Raw genomic sequence first — 20,250 nt, forward strand, 5'->3', positions numbered from 1 at the left:
AAAATCTGCACTAAAAGCCACACCAAGTGCTACAGATTTTGACATAGATTTTGATGCAGATCCTGAAGGGGTTAAATCTTGCGCCAATCCACACCAAGCGGTTATTGTTGTGGCTGCCGTACTAGTGAATATTCCTCTGGGGGCACCTATAGAAGGACCATAAAGCCCGGAGATTATCGTCCGATCTGGTCGAAATAAGCAGGTTGGGCACCTAAAATCTCATCCCAACCGGCATGCGCCAACTCTTTCTTCAGCCCACATGCACTGTGCCCAGGGCAGCGCCAGACATCCACCGACCTCTCTCCGATCTTCACCCGCTCGCCAAGCATCACATCCCGCATGTAAACCCGCACACAGCGCTGCTCCCGCCGGCTCACGGCCGCCTCTCATTGGCTGACAATGACATCAGCCGCGCCGCTACAATACACAGGAGCCAATGAACCCCGCCTCCTAGCCGCACCCTCAACCAATTGCGGCGCGGTGGGAGTGTCCCTCGCCACGCCCCCTCCGCGCTGTGTGAAGTGTCAGTCACCTCAGGCCACGCCCATTTCGAATGTTCATTACTCCGTGCGAAAAGAAAGTAACAATCAATGGAAGGAGAAGAGATCGATCAGTGAGGAACCGAACCGGAGCCGAACCGGGGCAGGAAGTGTCTGCAGGGACAAGTCCTTCCAGTAGCTGCACAAGCCTCTTATTAAACTGCTGCATCTGCTAGATGAAATATTACACTCTGCATGATCCAGCATGCTGCTGCTGTGCCCTGTGATCCTGCTGCAGTGCCACTGAGGTAAGTACCTTCCTGCATTGTCTTCCCATCACATCTGATTTCTTCTACATGCTGTATACGGAGATCTATTATAACAGCTGCATTATTATTATCCCCATCAGCACAGCAGGACCGCAGCTGCTGCAGGGATGCGGATGTTTTTATGCTTTTTAACTGCTGTCCTGCCAGGATCCTATATGCTAAGAAATAGTCCGGGTCACGTATAGCTGGTGCACAGTATGGCAGTCTGATGGGACTGTCAGCGACTTGAGGGATGATGTCTGTGCGAAGGCGAACCGTAACTTTAACAATAGAAATGCCCCCCTCCTCTGTCTGCATTCATTATATATTAGATGGGGATCAGGTCATTATACCGTATATTACGCTCAGCGATTCGGGGCTGCAGGTGATCGCTGCGGCTCGTAGCAGACACATAGATCCATCTGCTGCTGGCTTTGTAGCCGATCACTGTGTGTATATATAATCCTGATCCAATCCAGACATACGTAGTTCAGAAAGGGTTGTTTAATTTCGGCTCCCATCGTTGGGCAGCACGTCCACACAGGCGATATTTTTAGCAGCTACCATAAAAAAAAAAACCTCGGGTCATTCGTTATCTACTGTACGGAGTCACACTGGATGTCAGAAAGACTCAAGTGCAGCTAACCGTGCGTAAACGGCGACTTCACTTGGGAACTTTTCACGTTACGTGACGTTAATTCGTGTAGATGTAGCAGATGCAGAGTCGCGGATGTGTGCGGGGCTTGGGACAATGTAAGATCATGCAGCAGGTTGACTTGTAGCCCGCTGGAAAGCTGCAGATGTAGCAAACGTTAACTTGACGCTAACGCGGTATGATAACTTAACGACAGTGTACTGCAATGGAAATGGAGTTAAGGGTGCGTTCGTACGTAGCGGAGAGATCCGCAGCAAGATTGTGTATCCGAAACCGTGTGAAATCAGCAACATTGGCGCGGATTTCGACTTAGATACAGCCACGTATCCACAGCTGAATTCTGCCATGGATCCGCTAGGACCTATCAGGAGCAAGTAATGACACTTAACAAATCGCTGCTCGCTGCCTGCACCCGGAACGGAACCACTACTGAACGCCGCTGTTTTACCCCTGCTGACCAGCAGGGGTGGCGGCGGTTTGGGTGCAGGCAGTGAGTGGCGCTCTAGAGTCCATTCGGTAGCGGAAAGGATGAAATCAGCTGTAAGCACGTGGCAGAAATCAGCCACGGATCCGCAGCGGGCCATATATTGTGCATGTGACCGCTCAGCCAATCACAGGCTTCAGCAGCCGTGCAAGAGTCACCGCTGAAAGTGGCTGATCGGTCACATGCATAATGAACGACTCATGATCGGCCACCGCTTCTTCTGGGTTTTGGGCAGCTGGGGTATACGAGGGGCCATCAGAAGAGTTGAGTATTCATTTTTTCGTTATTTGAGACAGCTGTAAAAATTTTTCTTCATGTCCCGGAAAATGCTGTACCAGTCATGTTGGCAATCGCTAGGTTTGTACATTATCAACTCAGCTCTGCTACATCGTTCTGAGAATGCACTGAAACCATTGATGTGCTGGCTGTTGTAACCTGATCTTTCCAACTCAGCTCTGCTACATCGTTGTGAGAATGCATTGCAGCCATTGACATGTGTTGTCTCTTGTGTTTTGTAGCCCATTAGTTGTACTTGAACCGTCGGTGCTGTGAGATTCCTGATGCCTCCATCTCCTCTGGACGACACGGTTATTGCGGCACTATCCAGACCCGTGAGACCACAAGAGCTGAACCTCTGCCTCGACTCGACCTACTGTGACAACGCCTCCGTGAGTGGCAGCTGTAGATCCTTACTCAGCACAAGCGTAGCGTCCCTCACCGCTGCTAATCTGACGTATATGCCCTCTTCCAACGGCTCTGCTCGCTCCTTGGGTTGCGGATGTAGCAGTGCCAGCTGTTGCAGTGTGGCAGCGTACGAAAAAGACACTCAGAGCCAGACGATCAGCAGTACCACAATCACCAGCAGTGCCGCCGCCGGACCCTCCACCTCTTCTCCTTGCCCTCCCAATTCAATGGTCAACAATAATGAGAACAGCGGTGCGTTAAGTCCATCCGGCGGGGTTGGCAGCCCTGTGTCTACTACTACCGCCACCAAGCAGTTTGCCAACATCAAAATCATTTATCCCAATGACTTGGCCAAGAAGATAGCGAAATGCAGCAAGACCCACCTCCCCAACCAAGGGCCTGTCATCATTGACTGCAGACCCTTCATGGAGTATAACAAAAGCCATATCCAAGGGGCCGTTCATATTAATTGCTCTGATAAGATCAGCCGGCGGAGGCTTCAGCAGGGGAAGATAACGGTGTTGGATTTAATATCGTGCAGGGAAGGCAAAGACTCCTTCAAGAGGATATTTTCCAAAGAGATCATCGTTTACGATGATAATACCAATGAGCCAAGTCGGGTTATACCGTCCCAGCCGCTCCATACGGTTCTGGAGTCCCTGAAGCGGGAAGGGAAGGAACCTCTGGTGCTCAAAGGTAAACCTTAAGAGTCGGGTCATGCTGGGAGTTGTAGTCTCAACACAACTTGAGAAATTGCAGATCAACATATACCGTGTTTCCCCCGAAAATAAGACAGTGTCTTATATTAATTTTTGTTCAAAAAGGTTTCACTTTTTTACATGTATAGCTGCCTGGACACTATTTAAATGGACTTTTTTAAATTAACTGTTAGCAGGGCTTAATTTTGGAGTAGGGCTTATATTTCAAGCATCCTCAAAAAGCCTGAAAAATCATTTTGCACCCTCAAAAATTCTGGAAAATCGTGCTATGTCTTATTTTCAGGGTATGTCTTATTTTCAGGGAAACAGGGTAGTATAAGCAGGTGTGAGTATTGTATATCTGCTGAGTGGATACACCAGAAGTAGTTAAAAACACAGATCCAGCGCTAGATCTCAGTACTGGGGTTCTGTATTGAAATAGCAACTGCATACTTGAATAGGAAGGCATGGATGCGCTACATGAAGGTATAACGCACGGACCCCGGGGGCCCCGGAACATGGATTTAAATTTTGTGCTGTGGCTCTGCATCCAGTGGGACCGCTGCTATGACTGAAGTGATGAAAGCGTACAGGAAGCGTCGTCCTTCTGCTATGATAGGGATCATCCAGGAAGTCATCACGTTGTCTACAGGAGATTCAGGAACCGATCCGCGTTGGGCGTCCCTGGAGTGAACGCAGGTCCAACGAGGCGATCGCGCCAAATTCCAACCTACTGGTTCATGCTGAAATCTGCATTGTCCTCTGATTGGGTCGTACTCTTATTTTGCATTACATCGGCATTGCCCCGCAGTGATAGCGTCGACTCTGTACTGCACTGTCAAGCGGCTGCATGCATGTATAATAGCAGGAGGAGACCGCTTCCAGTACTCTTTGCTTACTTCAGTCATAGTCGCGGACCCACAGGTCTTGGAGAGACACGGAAAGTGGATTTCTGCTTCTCACATGCTACTCTTCAACTTTGCAATTGGGTTTTAAGCCCCATTGAGACACTCTGATTATCACTCTTTTGAGCCAGAATCATTGGGTCTAACGCGCGGCCATCGCGCCGACTTCATTAATGATTTGCTCATCGTTGTCTTTCAGCAAGCTGAAAGACAACGATGAGCCTTATCAGTGCCGCGCGTTGAGTTCTCAGCGGGATGCCGCTGATACTATTGTTTCAGCTGAGCGCTCCATGAACACAGCAGGAGTATGCAGAAGACGGCGCTCCAGCTGTGTTCTGCATACCTCACTCGGAGCACTCAGCTGTATAGAAGCTGAGCGCTCCGAGAAGACAACAGCTGTATGCAGAAGCTAGCGGTCCCGCTTGTCATCTGCACACAGCGTAAGCTTCATTTACACACTTGTGCAAAGTGAACGCTCAAAACTGTCACTCAAACTTGAGCTAACTTTGAGCGATCATCTTGCCGTGTAAATGCACACAACGATTATTGCTCAAAAGATGTCTTTTGAGCAAATTTTGAGCGATTGTGTCTAAATGGGGTTTTACTCTCTGTCATAACACCAAATTAAAATCCATGTTCTGGGGCCCCCAGGGGTCCGTGTGCCGTACCATCATGTAGGGCATCCATGCCTTTCTATTCGAGCTACTGTTGTTTCTACCGCTGGATCGGCTGCGCTGTGACCGTAGGTTCACACATGCTTTATTCCAAGTCATCAAAGGGCTTGTGGCGGGATTAAAAGTTATCCTCTATCTACAGGGTAGGGAATAACTTCATGATCAGTGGGGTCCAACCACTGGGAACTGTTGGGTAAGGTTCCCGAAGGTCCCTGTATGAATGGCGCGATGCTTCAGTATGCGCAGGTTACCCAACAGTTACCCGTAGTTGAGTTCAAGCACTTGGCTATTTCTGGCAGTCCCATTGAAATGATTGGAGAGGCAGTGCGCCTGTGGACCACCGTTCCATTGATGCAGGGCCTGCCAGGAATCCCATTCTTGCCATCAGTAGGGTCTCAACAGTCGTTCCTTGAAAGTTATCCCATATCCCATTGTATTCATCCATTCATTTTATCTGTTACTGGGAAAGCTGGGTGAGAACCAACAGGGATGCCATTTATTGTTGCGTGCCAGCTTCTTGGGAATTCTGCATGGTACATCAGCCCAGTAAGCAAGGAGGGGCTACTATAGGCTTACCTTACCCGGGGCAGAGATTTAGTTTGCTGCCCCAGCTGTGTATCTAGATAACCTCGCCAAGCAGACTGGCATCTCCTGGCACCAGAAGCACATGCCCTGATAGCCCCCTACTAGCTACACCCTATAACTAGGCAGACTGGCCATTTAGCAGGTTTGGGACGGCTTCAGCTGGAGGTATGATGGAGACCACGCTGATTGTCACCCAGCTTTACCAGAAGCAGACAACTATAGAATAGATGCAGAGGATCGTATAAGGACTGAGGGATGAGATGGCGTTTTGCTACATCAGCAGATAATTCCCTGTTTGTCATCGTGTTCTGCAGTTCAGAGTTTTAATGACAAAGTGATCTTCATATCTTGTAGTCCCGGGGGACACGTCATACCCCCTTATAGAGTAAAGGGGATTCTATACTTCGGGGTTGGGTAATATCAAAATAGGCCTCGGAGTTTATGGAGGTCAGATGGTTAGATTATACTGCAACTTGTCGAAATGTAGCTCTCATATACTGCGGCGGCAGTATCATCTATCTATCATCTATCTATCTATCTATCTATCTCATATCTATCTTTCTATCCATCTAATATATATCATCTATCTATCTATCTATCTAATATCTATCATCTATTTATCTATCTATCTATCCAATATCTATCTATCTATCTATCTATCTATCTATCTAATATCTATCTATCTCATATCTATCTATCTATCTATCTATCTAATATCTATCTATCTATCTATCTAATATCTATCTATCTCTCTATTTCATATCTATCTAATATCTATTATCTATCTATCTAATATCTATCTATCTATCTATCTATCTATCTATCTATCTATTATCTATCTATCTCATATCTATTAACTATATCTCATATCTATCTAGCTATCTATCTCATATCTATCTATCTATCTGTCTCCTATCTATCTATCTATCTATCTATCTATCTATCTATCTATCTATCTATCTATCTATCTAGCTATCTATCTCGAATATATCTATCTATCTATCCATCTATCTATCTATCTATCTCATATCTATCTATCTACGCCACATTAAATTTGATATTAGGGAATCACATTATCGGCAATTCTCTAATAGCATTTGGGGGTAATAGTGATTGTAAATGCTTGCGGGTGTCCTCCTGGCACCAGTGTCTTCTGTCAGTGGAGAGAGTACAGGACCTCTCACAATGAGCTGATGTTGACTGGAGTCATCTCAGTGCAAGGAGTGCAGCCAGTTGTCTCCCCTGCACTATGGCTTGGATGGATATGTATATGGGTCTAATATACCAACCTTCCAGTGGATGCCACCTTCCCACCCGACTCTTCCTGCTGACAGATGTTGGGGGAGATAAAGATTGGGCTGTTGGATTTTAAAGGGATTTTCCAGAACATGAAAGTAATGTTAAAAGGGCTTAAAATGAAGAAAAATGGAATACTTGCCTATCCTGGCGGCTCCCTGTCCCACGCTGCAGCCCCCCGCCCGCTGCACGAAAGCTGGAAGAAATGTTGGGATATCACTTGTGGTTCGTCGTGCATGTGACCACTCAGGCACTCGGCCTTCAGCAGTGATTCTTCCACGGGATTCTTCTATGAGCTGGAGTTTGTACTTTGCTCGTAGGGTTGCCGCCTTTATCGCAAAAAAAACCAAAAAACTGGCCAAGGTAAAAGGGGGTGTGGTTGGGGGCGTGGCTTATCACAATGTATGGTTTTAAGTCCGCTATTTAAGTGGCTGCAAATACTAATGGTATCCCCCTCAGTGTCCCCAATAGCAACAGTGCCCCCAGTAGTAATCGTGTCCTTAGAAGTGCCTCTAATAGTAACAGTGTCCCTAGTAGTAAAAGCCCCTAGTTTTGGCCGGAATGGTAATAGTGGCCCCTAGTTGTAATAGGGCCCCCTCGCTGTGTGCTACCCACCCTGAACCAACGGCCAGGCTGTAATCCAGCAGTATGTCACTCAGTCTCCCATTGTGCCGTCACTGTTGTAATCAAAGGCTGTGACCTGTAACCTCTCCTCCCGGCATCTGCATTCCGTACAGGACGTAGATGCTAGGAGGAGAGGTCAGAGGTCATAGTATCTGTTTACTACAGTGGCGCCTGGACAGGAGCTAGATAGAGTGAGTGACATACTGGATGGTGCGGCAATCCTAACTGCCTATGGCATGCTGCATGCTGCTGCACAGGGCACAGCTTGTCGCCTCTCCTGGGCCTTTGAGGCATCGCCACCATCCTCCTCTTAATTTGGAATGATTTGTAGATCCATGTCTCCCAACCATCATGGATTTAAGGGCAGTGCCAGTCGGCAGCAGACATCCCACAGGGGTGGACTTACCTCCAGTGCAGCGGGGAATGGAGTGACATGGAAAACAGCCTATACTCGCCCCTTTTGCTCCCCTGTCATTCTGCTACTTGCCTCTCTGGTCCTCCACTCACTTCTGGGCGATCAGAGTCTAGCAAACGATCACTACGAACAATCAGCGGCCTCAGCTGTTCCAGGGCCAACGCAATCGCATAACGTCATTGTGCTACTGAGAAGTAAGCGTGGGACCGGAGCGTTGGGGCAACGAAAGAGGTGAATATAGGCGGTGTTCGTCATTTTACTAATAGGGAGCATTAATGCCAGGGCATTATTACTGAGCAGGGGCATGCCAGGGCATTATTACTAGGCAGAGGCATAAGGGGGCATTATAACTTAGTGGGGACATTATTATTATTAAGCAGAGACATGCGGGGACATTTTTACCAAGTAAGGGCATTGTAGCTGAGCAGGGGTATGTGGGGGCACTATTACCAAGCGGGGGCAAGGAGGGGCATTAATACTGAGCAGAGGCATGCAGGCATGTGGGAGGCATTTTAACTGAGCAGGGGCATTACTACTAAGCAGGAGACATTAAAACTGAGTGTGGGTACAATGAGGGTATTATTACCGAGCAAGAGACATTCTAACTAAGCAGGGGCATTATTACTAAGTGGAGGCATGTGGGGGGGGGGGGATATTATTACCAAACAAGAGGCATTATTACTGAGTGGGTACATACAGGGGCATTATTACCAAGGAAGGAATGTGGGGGCATTATTGTTGAGTGGGACACTATTACCTTATTACAGAGCGGGGGCATTATTACCGAGGGGAGAATGTGGGGCACTAATACTGAGCGGGGACATCTGAGAGCATTATCACTAAGCGAGAGCACGCGGGGTTATTAATACTGTGTGGGGGCGCTATTACAATGACTGGACACACTGGGGGGATGGCCTAACCTGAAAAAGGGTTGGCTTGACATATAAATCTCCAGTCAGTCCCTCTTTTCAATGTTCAACAGTTGGGCGGTATGTGGCCATCTGTAGATGTGATGGGGCTACGCCTGCGCACGGCGTCACGGGACAGTCAGTCGCCGGCGCAGCCTGTAGATGGTGATCTCTGCGGTTAATGTTGGATGTCGCCTTGTCATCACTATGTGGAGCCACGAAGATAAATGTTATTCTGTGAACAGAGCGGCTGCTGTCCCAGCGTTCATCTCCGTGTTTACAGAAAATAAACCGACGCGGTACGGGAAGCGACAAGGCCGTCCGCCGCAAGAAGGATGCCATTGTCACTCCTCAATGCTGCTACGTTTAGATTATATAGATAAATATGGAGAGACCTGCGAAGAATCTATAGGCGCTGACAGACCCCAGTGGGCATCACAGTAGAGGGGCAGCTCTGTTGGACTTGCTCAACTGATCTAATGGCCTCCCCGGAGATGTGCGGTGCCGGAGGTGTTGGGTAGCTGCTTGTTCCTCCTACCTCCTTGGCGTATTTTTAATGGGGGTAACTCATAGGTATTAGCTTTCAATGGGCAGCTATGTAATGCTAGCTTAAAGGGGACTTCCCTGGAGCTGAGAAGTGGCTGCCTGGGATAGAGCGGAACTAAAGGCCTCCGGGTCTCTGGATCGGGCCTATTGGTTATGCATGACCATAGGCATGGCCAGCCTTAGCTACATACAACCTGAGCCACTGCATAGGGTGCTGGTCGCCAGCTTGTCGGGGGGCACCAGGCAGATGTATGCTGGGGGCAATTGCACCACTTAGGTCCGCTCAGCCAGATCATCTCCTTCCTCTGTGCGGCATCGTCTTGTGGCGCTACATAAATCCTCCTCCTCCTAGATCTCTAGTTGCTACTATCATCCCATTGGTGCCCGCACAACATAATCGCTTAATTCTGCTACTGTATGTATGTTATGAGCTTGGTTCTAGTATTTTATCTAATTACTAAGGTTGGTTTGTGCAGTATTTAGGTACTGAGCTTGGTTCTGGTGTATTTACGTTATGAGCTTGGTTCTGGTTCCGTATTTATATACTGAACTTGGTTTCAGGGCTGTATTTATGGTTTAAGCTTGGTTCTGGTGCTGTATTTATGTTACAAAGTTTAGTTCTTGTACATATGTACCAAGATTGGTTCTGGTACAATATTTATTCAGAGCTCTTCTGGTGTGGGTACGCTGCTATCCTACCGGGGGCACCAAAAAAACTGCACAGGGTGTCATCTAACCAAAGGCTTCACTGACCACAGGAAGCTACTTCACTGGTTGTTTCTGTAGGTGGAACCACTAAAACAGAGAAATATGCTCAATTGATATTTTCACGTTTTGGGGTGCACTTCCAATTTTTTGCTTACAATATGCTGCATAGCAAGTAATTATGAGCTCCGGCTTTAACCCATTATTTACTGCGCTATAGCGTAGTTCTATCAAGCTTTTCAAGAGACGCTCCGCCAGGCATCTACTTTGCCGATCACATTAGGGACACGCATAGATAGCAATTCCTGCGGGGGGAAAAGGAACATTTTAGTGTTTTGAGAGAATACAAGCCACAAATCCAGCTGACCGGGTGATGGAGTTGTCTTAAAGGTGGAGGCATGCTACCCAATCATCCTCGATCGGGTGCTGGAAGGCATGCTAAATGTCCCGATTTCAACTGCATCTACATCCTCAGGACCCAGATAGCTTGATCTATGGTTGAAGCAGGGAGCCATCAGTTCCTTGTCCCTGCTGAATAGCTGATTGAAATGACAGTGGCGCTTGTGTGAGCGCCACTTTAACTTCAGTCCATACCAGGCACAGCGCTGTTCATTGTATAGTGGTTGTGCTTCGTTTATCAGCTCTTAAGCCACGTGACTGATGAATGTGATGCCACATGCCTAGGAAGAGTTTGCGGCACTAATGCAACTGCCCCAGCCTCTTGAGACAGCTGATTGGCTAGGATCCTAAGTGGTAGATCCCCACCGATCAACTATTGATGACCTATTCTGAGGACAGGTCATCAATACTTTAGTCCTGGAAAACCCTTTAATGGGTGCACTAAGAGGGCACTAAGAGGGCATCACTAGAGGCACTAAGAGGGATCTTTATTTTGTGAGGCACTAAGAAGGCATCTATGTGTGGGGGTAATAAGGGGGCATCACTAGCGGCACTAATGGGGGGCATCTCTGCAGACACTAAGAAGGTATATATATATATGTGGGGCAGTAAGAAGGCTTTACTAAAAGCTGTGTGGGTGCACTGAACTGGAATCTTTACTGAGTAGAGCATTATTGGGGGCACTAAGGAGGAATCTTTACTGTATGGGATCATTGCTCCCATGAGGGGAGCACTAAGGGGGCATTACTTACTTTGTGTGTTTCACTAATGGGGCATCCTTACTGTATTGGGGGAATTGAGGAGCATCATTACTATGAGTAGGCACTATTACTCTGAGGGGACATGAAGAGGGAATCATTAGTGTTTAGGGCAATAAGGACACACCAGTACTGTGTGTTGCACAATGGACGGTACTATTAGTGGTGGGATTTGGCAAAGTCAGAGATGTGGCTTAACGTAAAAAAAAAAATTCCCCTCCAGCCCCCTACTTATGTCACATAGATTGTCTCTCCTTTCATTCTTTAGAAGTTGTGAGATATGGGAAGAGGCTATGGGCCAAATATCCCTGAGCTACAGTATCTTGGGTTGACCACTTTTACAACTGTGGCCTCGGTCTTTGGGGGCTCCAGGGTCTTCACTGAATTCTGCTATTCCTTCCCTTCCTCCGGTATAATTAGTAGCTTCCTTAAAGTCCAGGTTGCAAGGCGATAATAACGTGGATTGAAGATTACATGTTGTTATTCCCACGCTTGACAAGCAGGGCGTGAGCCGTCAACACATTCTTCATCCAATCATACGTGTTCATTCATATAGCCTGCGTTAGCGGAATTACACAAAGCAAGGTAGAAACAAAACAGAATGACTTCTTACAATGTGACGTATTCCCACGAGGAGCAAGATTAACGAACTGCAGCTAATCTACATTAGTTCTCAGCAAGAAACGGCCCATCAGGAGTCTCCTGCCCAGGATTCATGGAGTTAAAGGGGTTGTCCCGCGCCGAAACGGGTTTTTTTTTTTTTCAACAGCCCCCCTGTTCGGCGCGAGACAAACCCGATGCAGGGACTTAAAAAAAAAACCGCACAGCGCTTACCTGCATCCCCGCGCTCCGGTGACTTCTTACTTACCGGTTGAAGATGGCCGCCGGGATCTTCTCCCTCGGTGGACCGCAGGGCTTCTGTGCGGTCCATTGCCGATTCCAGCCTCCTGATTGGCTGGAATCGGCACGTGACGGGGCGGAGCTACACGGAGCCGCTCTCCGGCACGAGCGGCCCCATTCAGAAAAGAAGACGACCGGACTGCGCAAGCGCGTCTAATCTGGCGACTAGACGCTGAAAATTAGACGGCACCATGGAGACGAGGACGCTAGCAACGGAGCAGGTAAGTGAAAAACTTCTGATAACTTCTGTATGGCTCATAATTAATGCACAATGTACATTACAAAGTGCATTAATATGGCCATACAGAAGTGTATACCCCAACTTGCTGCCGCGGGACAACCCCTTTAACACTTCTCAGTATATAGTGATAGCTGTCATCCTCCTGTCACCATTACCAGATCCTGTATGTCAGGGTTGCTTAGTGAAGTAGTAACATTCATGGCCACCTTAGCTACGTGTGACCCATGCGATAGCACTGGGCGCCAACTAACAGCTCATGGGGGACACCAGGATGTAGGTGGGGGGCGATTATCCCTCTTAGATCCAGTGTCTTGTGGAACTGCATGAATCATCCTCCTCCTGGCTCTGTCTCCTCTACTCTGATGTACCAACATGTCACTGTCAGCCCTTCAGCGCCCGCACGCAACACAATGCCTACATTTTGGTACTGTATTTTTGTTCTGAACTTGATTCTGGGACTGTATTTAAGTTATGAGTTTTGGGACTGTATCTGTGTACTGAGTTTGGTTCTAGTGCTTTCTTTATTTGCTAAGCTTGGTTTGTGCTGTATTAATGTTATGAGCTTGGTTCTGGTACTGCATTTATGTACTGAGTTGGGTTTTAGGGCTGTATTTGTGTCATGATCTTGGTTATGGTGCTGTATTTAGGTCTTCAGGTTGTATTTATGCTATAAGCTTGGTTCTGGTATTATATCTTTATACTGTGATTGGTCCTGGAATTGAATTTATGTAGTGAGCTTGGTTCTGGTGCTGTATTTATGTTATGAGCTTGGCTCTGCTTCTGTATTCATGCTATGAGGTTATATTTGGTGCTGTAGCTATGCTATCTCTGCCCCATGTGGCGCAGAGTGTTAAGTGAGAAATGCAGTCCTAAGTTCTAGCTCAATCCCCGCATGGTTCAGGTAGCTGGCTCAAGGTTGACTCAGCCTTCCATCCTTCCAAGGTCAGTAAAATGAGTACCCAGCTTGCTGGGAGGTAAAAGTTGACAATGGCAAACCACCCTGCAAAAACAGCCTGCCAAGAAAATGTCACGATGTGACGTCACCCTAGGAGTCAGTAATTCGCTGCTGGCACCAGGGGACTTTACCTTACCTATGCTATGAGTGTGATTCAGTACAGTATTTATTGACTTAGCCATTCCCTTCTGATGTTGTGACATGCAACATTCACCCCATCAGCACCCCTACAACAGTTTTGCTGCGGAATAAGTTGGCGCTATACAAATAAAGATTATTATTATTATTTTGCTACTGTATGTATGTTATGAACTTGATTCTGGGGCTATATTTATGTTATAACCCTGGTTTTGGTATTGAATCTGTCTATTGTGTTTTTGTTCTGGTGCTGTATTTATTTACTGAGCTTAGTTCATGCTATATGTATGTTATGAGCTTGTTTCTGGTACCGTATTTATGTACGGAGCTTGTTTCTGGTGCTGTATACATGTGTTGATCTGGATTCTGATGCTGTATGTTTCTTATGGTCCTAGTTCTGCTAGTACTTATTCACTGAGCTGTTCTGGTGTGGGTATGCTGTTATCTTGCTGCTTTCTGTACAAGCAGAATAGAGGGAGGCTGCCTATTAGTGCAATATATATTATATATATATATATATATATATATATATATATATATATATATATACATACACACAGTGCCATCTAACCTAGGGCTACACAATCATGGGGGGCCCATGTAAGGTTTTGCTATAGATACACTCATTGTAATAAAAAAAATCAAGTACCTAGAAGAAGTTGTCGTTTTGCTGCAAACCTCATCCTGCAGTTCCATTCCAGGCAGATCTGTAAATGATGAGTTGTGGTGATTAGATGGACGGTCTTGTCACCTGAGACCCTAAAAGTGCTTCCCCCCTTGGCCTATAAGAGGCTCTCAGAGACTCCTTGTGTAGAGTGACCTCTTCTTCTTCTTGTAGAGCTTGTTGACCACTAGATGCCCCTATGACGCAGAGAAGAGATTTCAACCCGTTACCAGAAGGGGGCGCATTATTGGGATGTGAGAAGCTGGATGGTCATATCCATGAATTGTTCCCCACCTGGCCGTTCTGATCAGACTGTTAGGATGTGTTGGGACCAGTGGATGTGTGAGGGCACACAAGGTGACCGGGCTCAGACCACAAGTAGAGAGGAGCATCTGAACAGACTGTTAGGAGGTGTTGTGACCAGTGAATGGTGGCACATAAGGTGACCGGGCTCAGGACGCCCCCGACAGACCACCAGTAGAGAGGAGCGTCTGCCCAGACTGTTAGGAGGTGTTGGGACCAGTGGATGAGGGCACACAATGTGACCGGGCTCAGGACGCTCCCTACAGACCACCAGTAGAGTGGAGTGTCTGACCAGACTGTTAGGAGGTGTTGGGTCCAGTGGATGTGTGGGGGAACACAAGGTGGCCGGGCTCAGGACGCCCCCTACAGATCACCAGTAGGGAGGAGCGTCTGACCAGACTGTTAGGGGGTGTTGGGACCAGTGGATGGGGGCACACAAGGTGACCGGGCTCAAGACCCCCCAACAGACCACCAGTAGAGAGGAGTGTCTGACCAGACTGTTAGGATGTGTTGGGACCAGTGGATGTGTGAGGGCACACAAGGTGACCGGGCTCAGACCACAAGTAGAGAGGAGCATCTGAACAGACTGTTAGGAGGTGTTGTGACCAGTGAATGGTGGCACACAAGGTGACTGGGCTCAGGACGCCCTCGACAGACCACCAGTAGAGAGGAGCGTCTGCCCAGACTGTTAGGAGGTGTTGGGACCAGTGGATGAGGGCACACAATGTCATCGGGCTCAGGACGCTCCCTACAGACCACCAGTAGAGAGGAGTGTCTGACCAGACTGTTAGAAGGTGTTGGGTCTAGTGGATGTGTGAGGGCACACAAGGTGGCCGGGCTCAGGACCCCCCAGCAGACCACCAGTATAGAGGAGCGTCTGATCATCCAACAAGCACCAGTAGCCCCACTGTTTTGTTGTCCGCCATAGTTACACCCTTGCGTCTGTCTGAACCGTTTCCAGTCACTTGGCTGAAGGACATTTGGTCTCCCGGCCCCCATTATGTGTACTGCCTTTGACACCCACCTAGTGCTGTGAACGATTAAACTGGACGCTACGGAGGGGAGCTGGGTTGTCTTCAGTGACGAACTCAGGTTTAGTTTGGGCGCTGGTGACGGACGTGTTTGTGTCTGGAGACCTCGGGGTGAGCACGTCAATCCTGCCTTTGTTGTGGACCAGCACACTGCCCCCTGCTGATATGATGGTCTGGGGTGTCATCGCATACAACAGTCGGTCACCCCCAGTAGTGGTACGAGGGACAATGACAGCTCAGCGATATGTTCAGGACATCCTGCAGCCACATGTGTTCCTCTCATGGCGGCTTCCAGCAGGATAATGTTCGGCCGCACACAAGGGGGTCACAGGAAGCCCCCACAACATTGTCACACTTCCGTGGCTGCCCGGTCACCAGATTCATCACCAATAGAACATATATAGAACCATCTGGCAACAGCCTGCGAGTTTGCATGATCTAGTGGCTCAGTTACAACAAATATGTCCCGTATCACATCTTGTATCCAGGCGAGAGGCGGTATAACAGGGTCCTAGAACCTTCAAGGAGTTGGTTTTCCGCAATTAAGTCTCCTTTTGCTCTGATCTTGTAATCTCTTACTTTTATCAATGTTACAATCACACAGAGAAAGTTTCAGTTCATTCCGACAACTTCTAGGGGAGTGTTGATAGACAGACAGACAGACTGAGAGGAGTATAATATGCCACAGACTTCTATGGATACTATCTCTCTTATCCTCACCCCTGTCCCTCGGTCCTTATGTACCCCTTGCTTCGGCTATGCTAATATTTATTTATTTCTAATGATTGTCTGTAAATTGGTTGGACAGACAGATGGACAGATAGTTGGACAGACAGATGGACAGATCTCAGAAGAGTATTCGGTTTATTTAAACACATTAAGAAAGTGTGAACCAAAAGTTCTTCTTGACTGACGCAGGACTTGGGCTGAATATACCCTGCTGACTGTCCTTTATGCTCTGCTTGGGATTTTGCTCCTCCCTGAACGCTGGCATGATGAAGACTTTTCAAGCAAATGCCACTTAAGCCGTCCCCGGCAATCAAACTGTCCTTCTGCACAGTATCACAGCTGCAAGTTTGGATGAGGCTGGAGATATTGAAGGCAGGAGCCAAAGGTCATGGCGTGCGATTGTTTAAAGGACCTAAACAATTCTAAGTGCCATTACGCGGCCATAAATAGAAGATTTGGTCGGGGGATCGGGCGGTGATGAGTTTCTGTCGGTTTATCCATTCTTTCATCTCATAAGTCATTTGAATGGCAAAAAACAAAGACTTTTCCTAGCCGCACTGTAAACATGGATGTTACTTTTTAGGGGTTATGAACTTCACTTGAGACTCCGGCCGCTCAGCTAAATATAACCGAGCCTGCTTCAGTTTCAGCTACCAAGTCAACTACGTTTAGCGATACTTGGGCAAGCTTCCGACTGCACCCTGTCATGGCACTAAAACCGGCAACGGGGGGGAAAACAACAGCAGTCGGTGTTAGTTCTGAACATTATTTGGGACTTTATGCCCGACTGGCCCTCCATCTACCACAATGCTACACCTCCTCTTCAAACCGGTCGGAGAACCACAAGTTGCAATCAGATCTTCAAACCTAAAGAGACAGTCCATGGCGAATTGTTGCGTTGCCAGGCGGTGCAACGGCAGAGTTAATGAGCACGGTGAAACAACAATCCAACTCTTATTTCTATACATTTAGAATGTGTTTGATGGTAGACACCAGGCTGGTTATTATCCACTAGACCAGCAGGTGCTGAGGATTAAGCCACTAGGACACCAGGGTCATTGTGCCACCAGATACCATTTCCCCAAAAGTAAGACCTTCCCCAAAAGTAAGCCCTACCGTGGTCTTCGGGGGAGGCTTGAAATAAAAGCCCTGCCTGAAAATAAGCCCTAGCTACAGTACATGACAAAAAAGAAAAACATCAGTACTCACCTATGCGATGGTCCCTGGCACTGTGGCAAGCTGCCGTGTCCTCTGCGCTGAGATATCCTCTTTGAATACCCCGCCTCCAGCAAAACGAGTGCTGTGATTGGATCGAGTGCCAGGCAATCAGAGCTGGCCTTCGATCATTCACAGCCGTTCAGTGAATGACATCACTGTATGGCTGTAATTGGGTCGAGTGTCAGCCATTCAGTGCCGGTGCTCGACCCAATTACAGCGCTCACTTTGCTGGAGGCAGGGTATTTAAAGCCCCGTCACCAGAAAGAAAAGGATATTTCAGCGCGGAGGACACTGCAGACTGCCGAGTCGCTGCCGTGGACCAGGAGAGTATAAGGCCCCATTACCCCCTCCCCCTTCCCCCAAAAATAAGACACAGTGCCTCTTTTGGGGCAAAAATTAATATAAGACAGTGTTTTATTTTAAGGGAAACATGGTAATAGAGACTTCCATCACGTTGTAGATGGTTATGCACTGGGCTTACTAGCGTAAGGGCCAATATAATCTGTATAGGTCTACAAAATGTTAGAGTCTAGAAGTCATTTTTGAAGGCCTTCTGGTTACTGAAAGTTTCGGTAGAAATCAAATCTATGTGAGATAGAAGTCGTTCTGGTCATAAAGTCCAAACAATAATACAACTATTATTTCAGTCTACAGTTTTAGAATGTGTAGCAGGTACTGAGGACTAAGCCACTAGGACACCAGGATTAAGGTGCCACCAAGAAGTAGATCGTTTTATCAGTTGTAGATGGCTATGTACTTGTCTTCCAGCCCAAGAGCCGGTATAGTTTTATGGAATGAGAAGGCACGTGCATGTCTTCAAAAAGTTAGGGTCTAGTACTTGTACTTAAGGCCTGTTGGTTTCAGAAAGTCCCAGTAGAAATCAGAACCATGTGATTTGTAAATAGTTATGGTCATAAAGTCCAAACCATAATTTCATTCTACAGTTTTAGAAAGTATTTGATGGTAGACACCAAACTGTATTTCATCCATTAACCCACTAGGACACCAGGATCAATGTGCCACCAGAGAATATTCACCTCGATCCAATTGTACAATGTACTTGGGCTTGAAACCCAGTACATTGTTATGTAGTGGGTTTCAAGCCCAAGAGCAAGCACATAATTTTATGGAATGAGAAGGCATGTACATATCTCCAAAAAGATGGGGCCTATGATTCATTTGAAGGCCTGTAGGTTCCAGAAAGTTCTAGTAGAAATCAAAACCTTGTGATTTGAAGATCGCTCTGCTCAGAAGGTCCAACCCAAAATGGAACTCTTACTTCCTTCTACAGATTTAGAATGTATTTGATACCGTGTTTCCCTGAAAATAAGACAGTGTCTTATATTAATTTTTGTTCAAAAAGGTTTAACTTTTTTACATGTATAGCTGCCTAGACACTATTTAAATTGACTTTTTAAAATAACTGTTAGCAGGGCTTAATTTTGGAGTAGGGCTTATATTTGAAGCATCCTCAAAAAGCCTGAAAAATCATTTTGCATCCTCAAAAATTCTGGAAAATCATGCTATGTCTTATTTTCTGGGTATGTCTTATTTTCAGGGAAACAGGGTAGTAGCACCAAACCAGTTGTTATCCGCTAGACCAGCCGGTACTGAAAACTAGTAACTAAGCCACTATGACACCATACCGTTCATTGTTCAGATTGTGCAGGAGTTTATCAGATTCAGCCAGAATATGAACGATAATTGTAAAAGGGCCCATATACATTGCTAGCCACATGCCCCACCAAACAAAGCACCGGCCCTATGCCATCCCATAAAATGCTCCACTTTCATGCCTCATTGTCACAGCACTGATGGGGATCAGGTGCATGTATGAGTCCGGTGTGACATCACAGCGTCAGCACCAGGATGACGTGATGGACTTGCCAGAACATGAGCAGTGGAGTTTGGCGCTGAACACCGAGGTAGAAACATCTCTCTTCTGTTGTAGTGCTGAGAAGCTGGCTGAGCTGTCAGTCCTCTTAGCCAACCAATCAGTGGCCAGTTTGGGGTATTTATTCTGACTCTTCTGTGCAGAGGATGCCAGTAATATATTTGTATATTGGTCCCTGCTCAGTCGTTAGGTGTGCTGACTTTGTGGGTTTTTTTCTGTCTTGCCTTGTCCTCATTTATTCCTTTTCCTCGATATAACATCAAGGGTTGTTTAGGGAATTCATTTAGGTTACAGCCGTGGGGTCGTCCTTTTTAGGGCGGGTGCTCTGATTTATTGGCAGGTTCAATCAGGGCTGATCTAGGTTAAGATATGAAGCTTTACCTCCGTTTCTACCAGCATTAGTTATATTGTTTCACATGTCTAGCAGCCCAGAACCCTCCTGTGTTTTACACATCATTTAGCCTGTCCTTGTCCTCTGTTTCTGTTGGTCAGTTTCCTCAATGGGATTGGATGAACACACATGATTGCCAGACACATGCTTCCCATAAGTAGCAGGTTCAGGCCCTTCTTAGATTGTGCAGCAGCATGTCCTCCCTTAGAAAGTGCCATTGATTCTTCAGATGGGAATACCCTTTGGCCGCCTGCAGACGAGCGGAAATCCCGCCGCGGGATTTCCCGCGGGATTTCCGCCGCTGAAAGTCTGCATAGGAGTGCATTACAATATGCACTCCTATGCAAACGGCCGCGGTTTGGCCGCGCGAAATCTCGCGCGGCAAACAAACCGCGGCATGTTCTAATTTTCTGCGGGGCACACACTCACCTGGCCGCCGGCTCCGGTCTGCGCATGCGCCGGCTGCGCGGCAGCCGGCACATCAAAGAGCCGGGGCCGCCAGGCGCGGGTAAGTACGCGCGGACGACTGCAGGCTCTGGGGTCGGATCGCGCGGCGAGATTTCTCACTGCCGGATCCGACCCGCTCGTCTGCAGGCGGCCTTTAAGTTCCAAAAGTCATAACAGTTTTATTTTTCTGTCTGGAGGATGTTCTTAAGGACAGAA

General features: G+C 47.3%; 1 protein-coding gene across 1 annotated transcript in view; it reads left to right on the forward strand.

Annotated features, from left to right (window-relative positions):
- The first annotated feature begins 540 nt into the window (after positions 1–540).
- Positions 541–20,250, forward strand: part of DUSP10 (dual specificity phosphatase 10) — a 66,305-nt gene continuing 46,595 nt past the window's right edge. Inside the window, exons 1-2 of the mRNA XM_066595191.1 lie at positions 541–787; positions 2,445–3,306. Coding sequence (XP_066451288.1) covers positions 2,487–3,306 — 820 coding nt within the window. The 5' untranslated portion in view covers positions 541–787; positions 2,445–2,486. The remainder of the gene's footprint in view (positions 788–2,444; positions 3,307–20,250) is intronic.

Source organism: Eleutherodactylus coqui, chromosome 3, assembly GCF_035609145.1.
Source record: "Eleutherodactylus coqui strain aEleCoq1 chromosome 3, aEleCoq1.hap1, whole genome shotgun sequence".
Classification (NCBI taxonomy): Eukaryota; Metazoa; Chordata; class Amphibia; order Anura; family Eleutherodactylidae; genus Eleutherodactylus; species Eleutherodactylus coqui.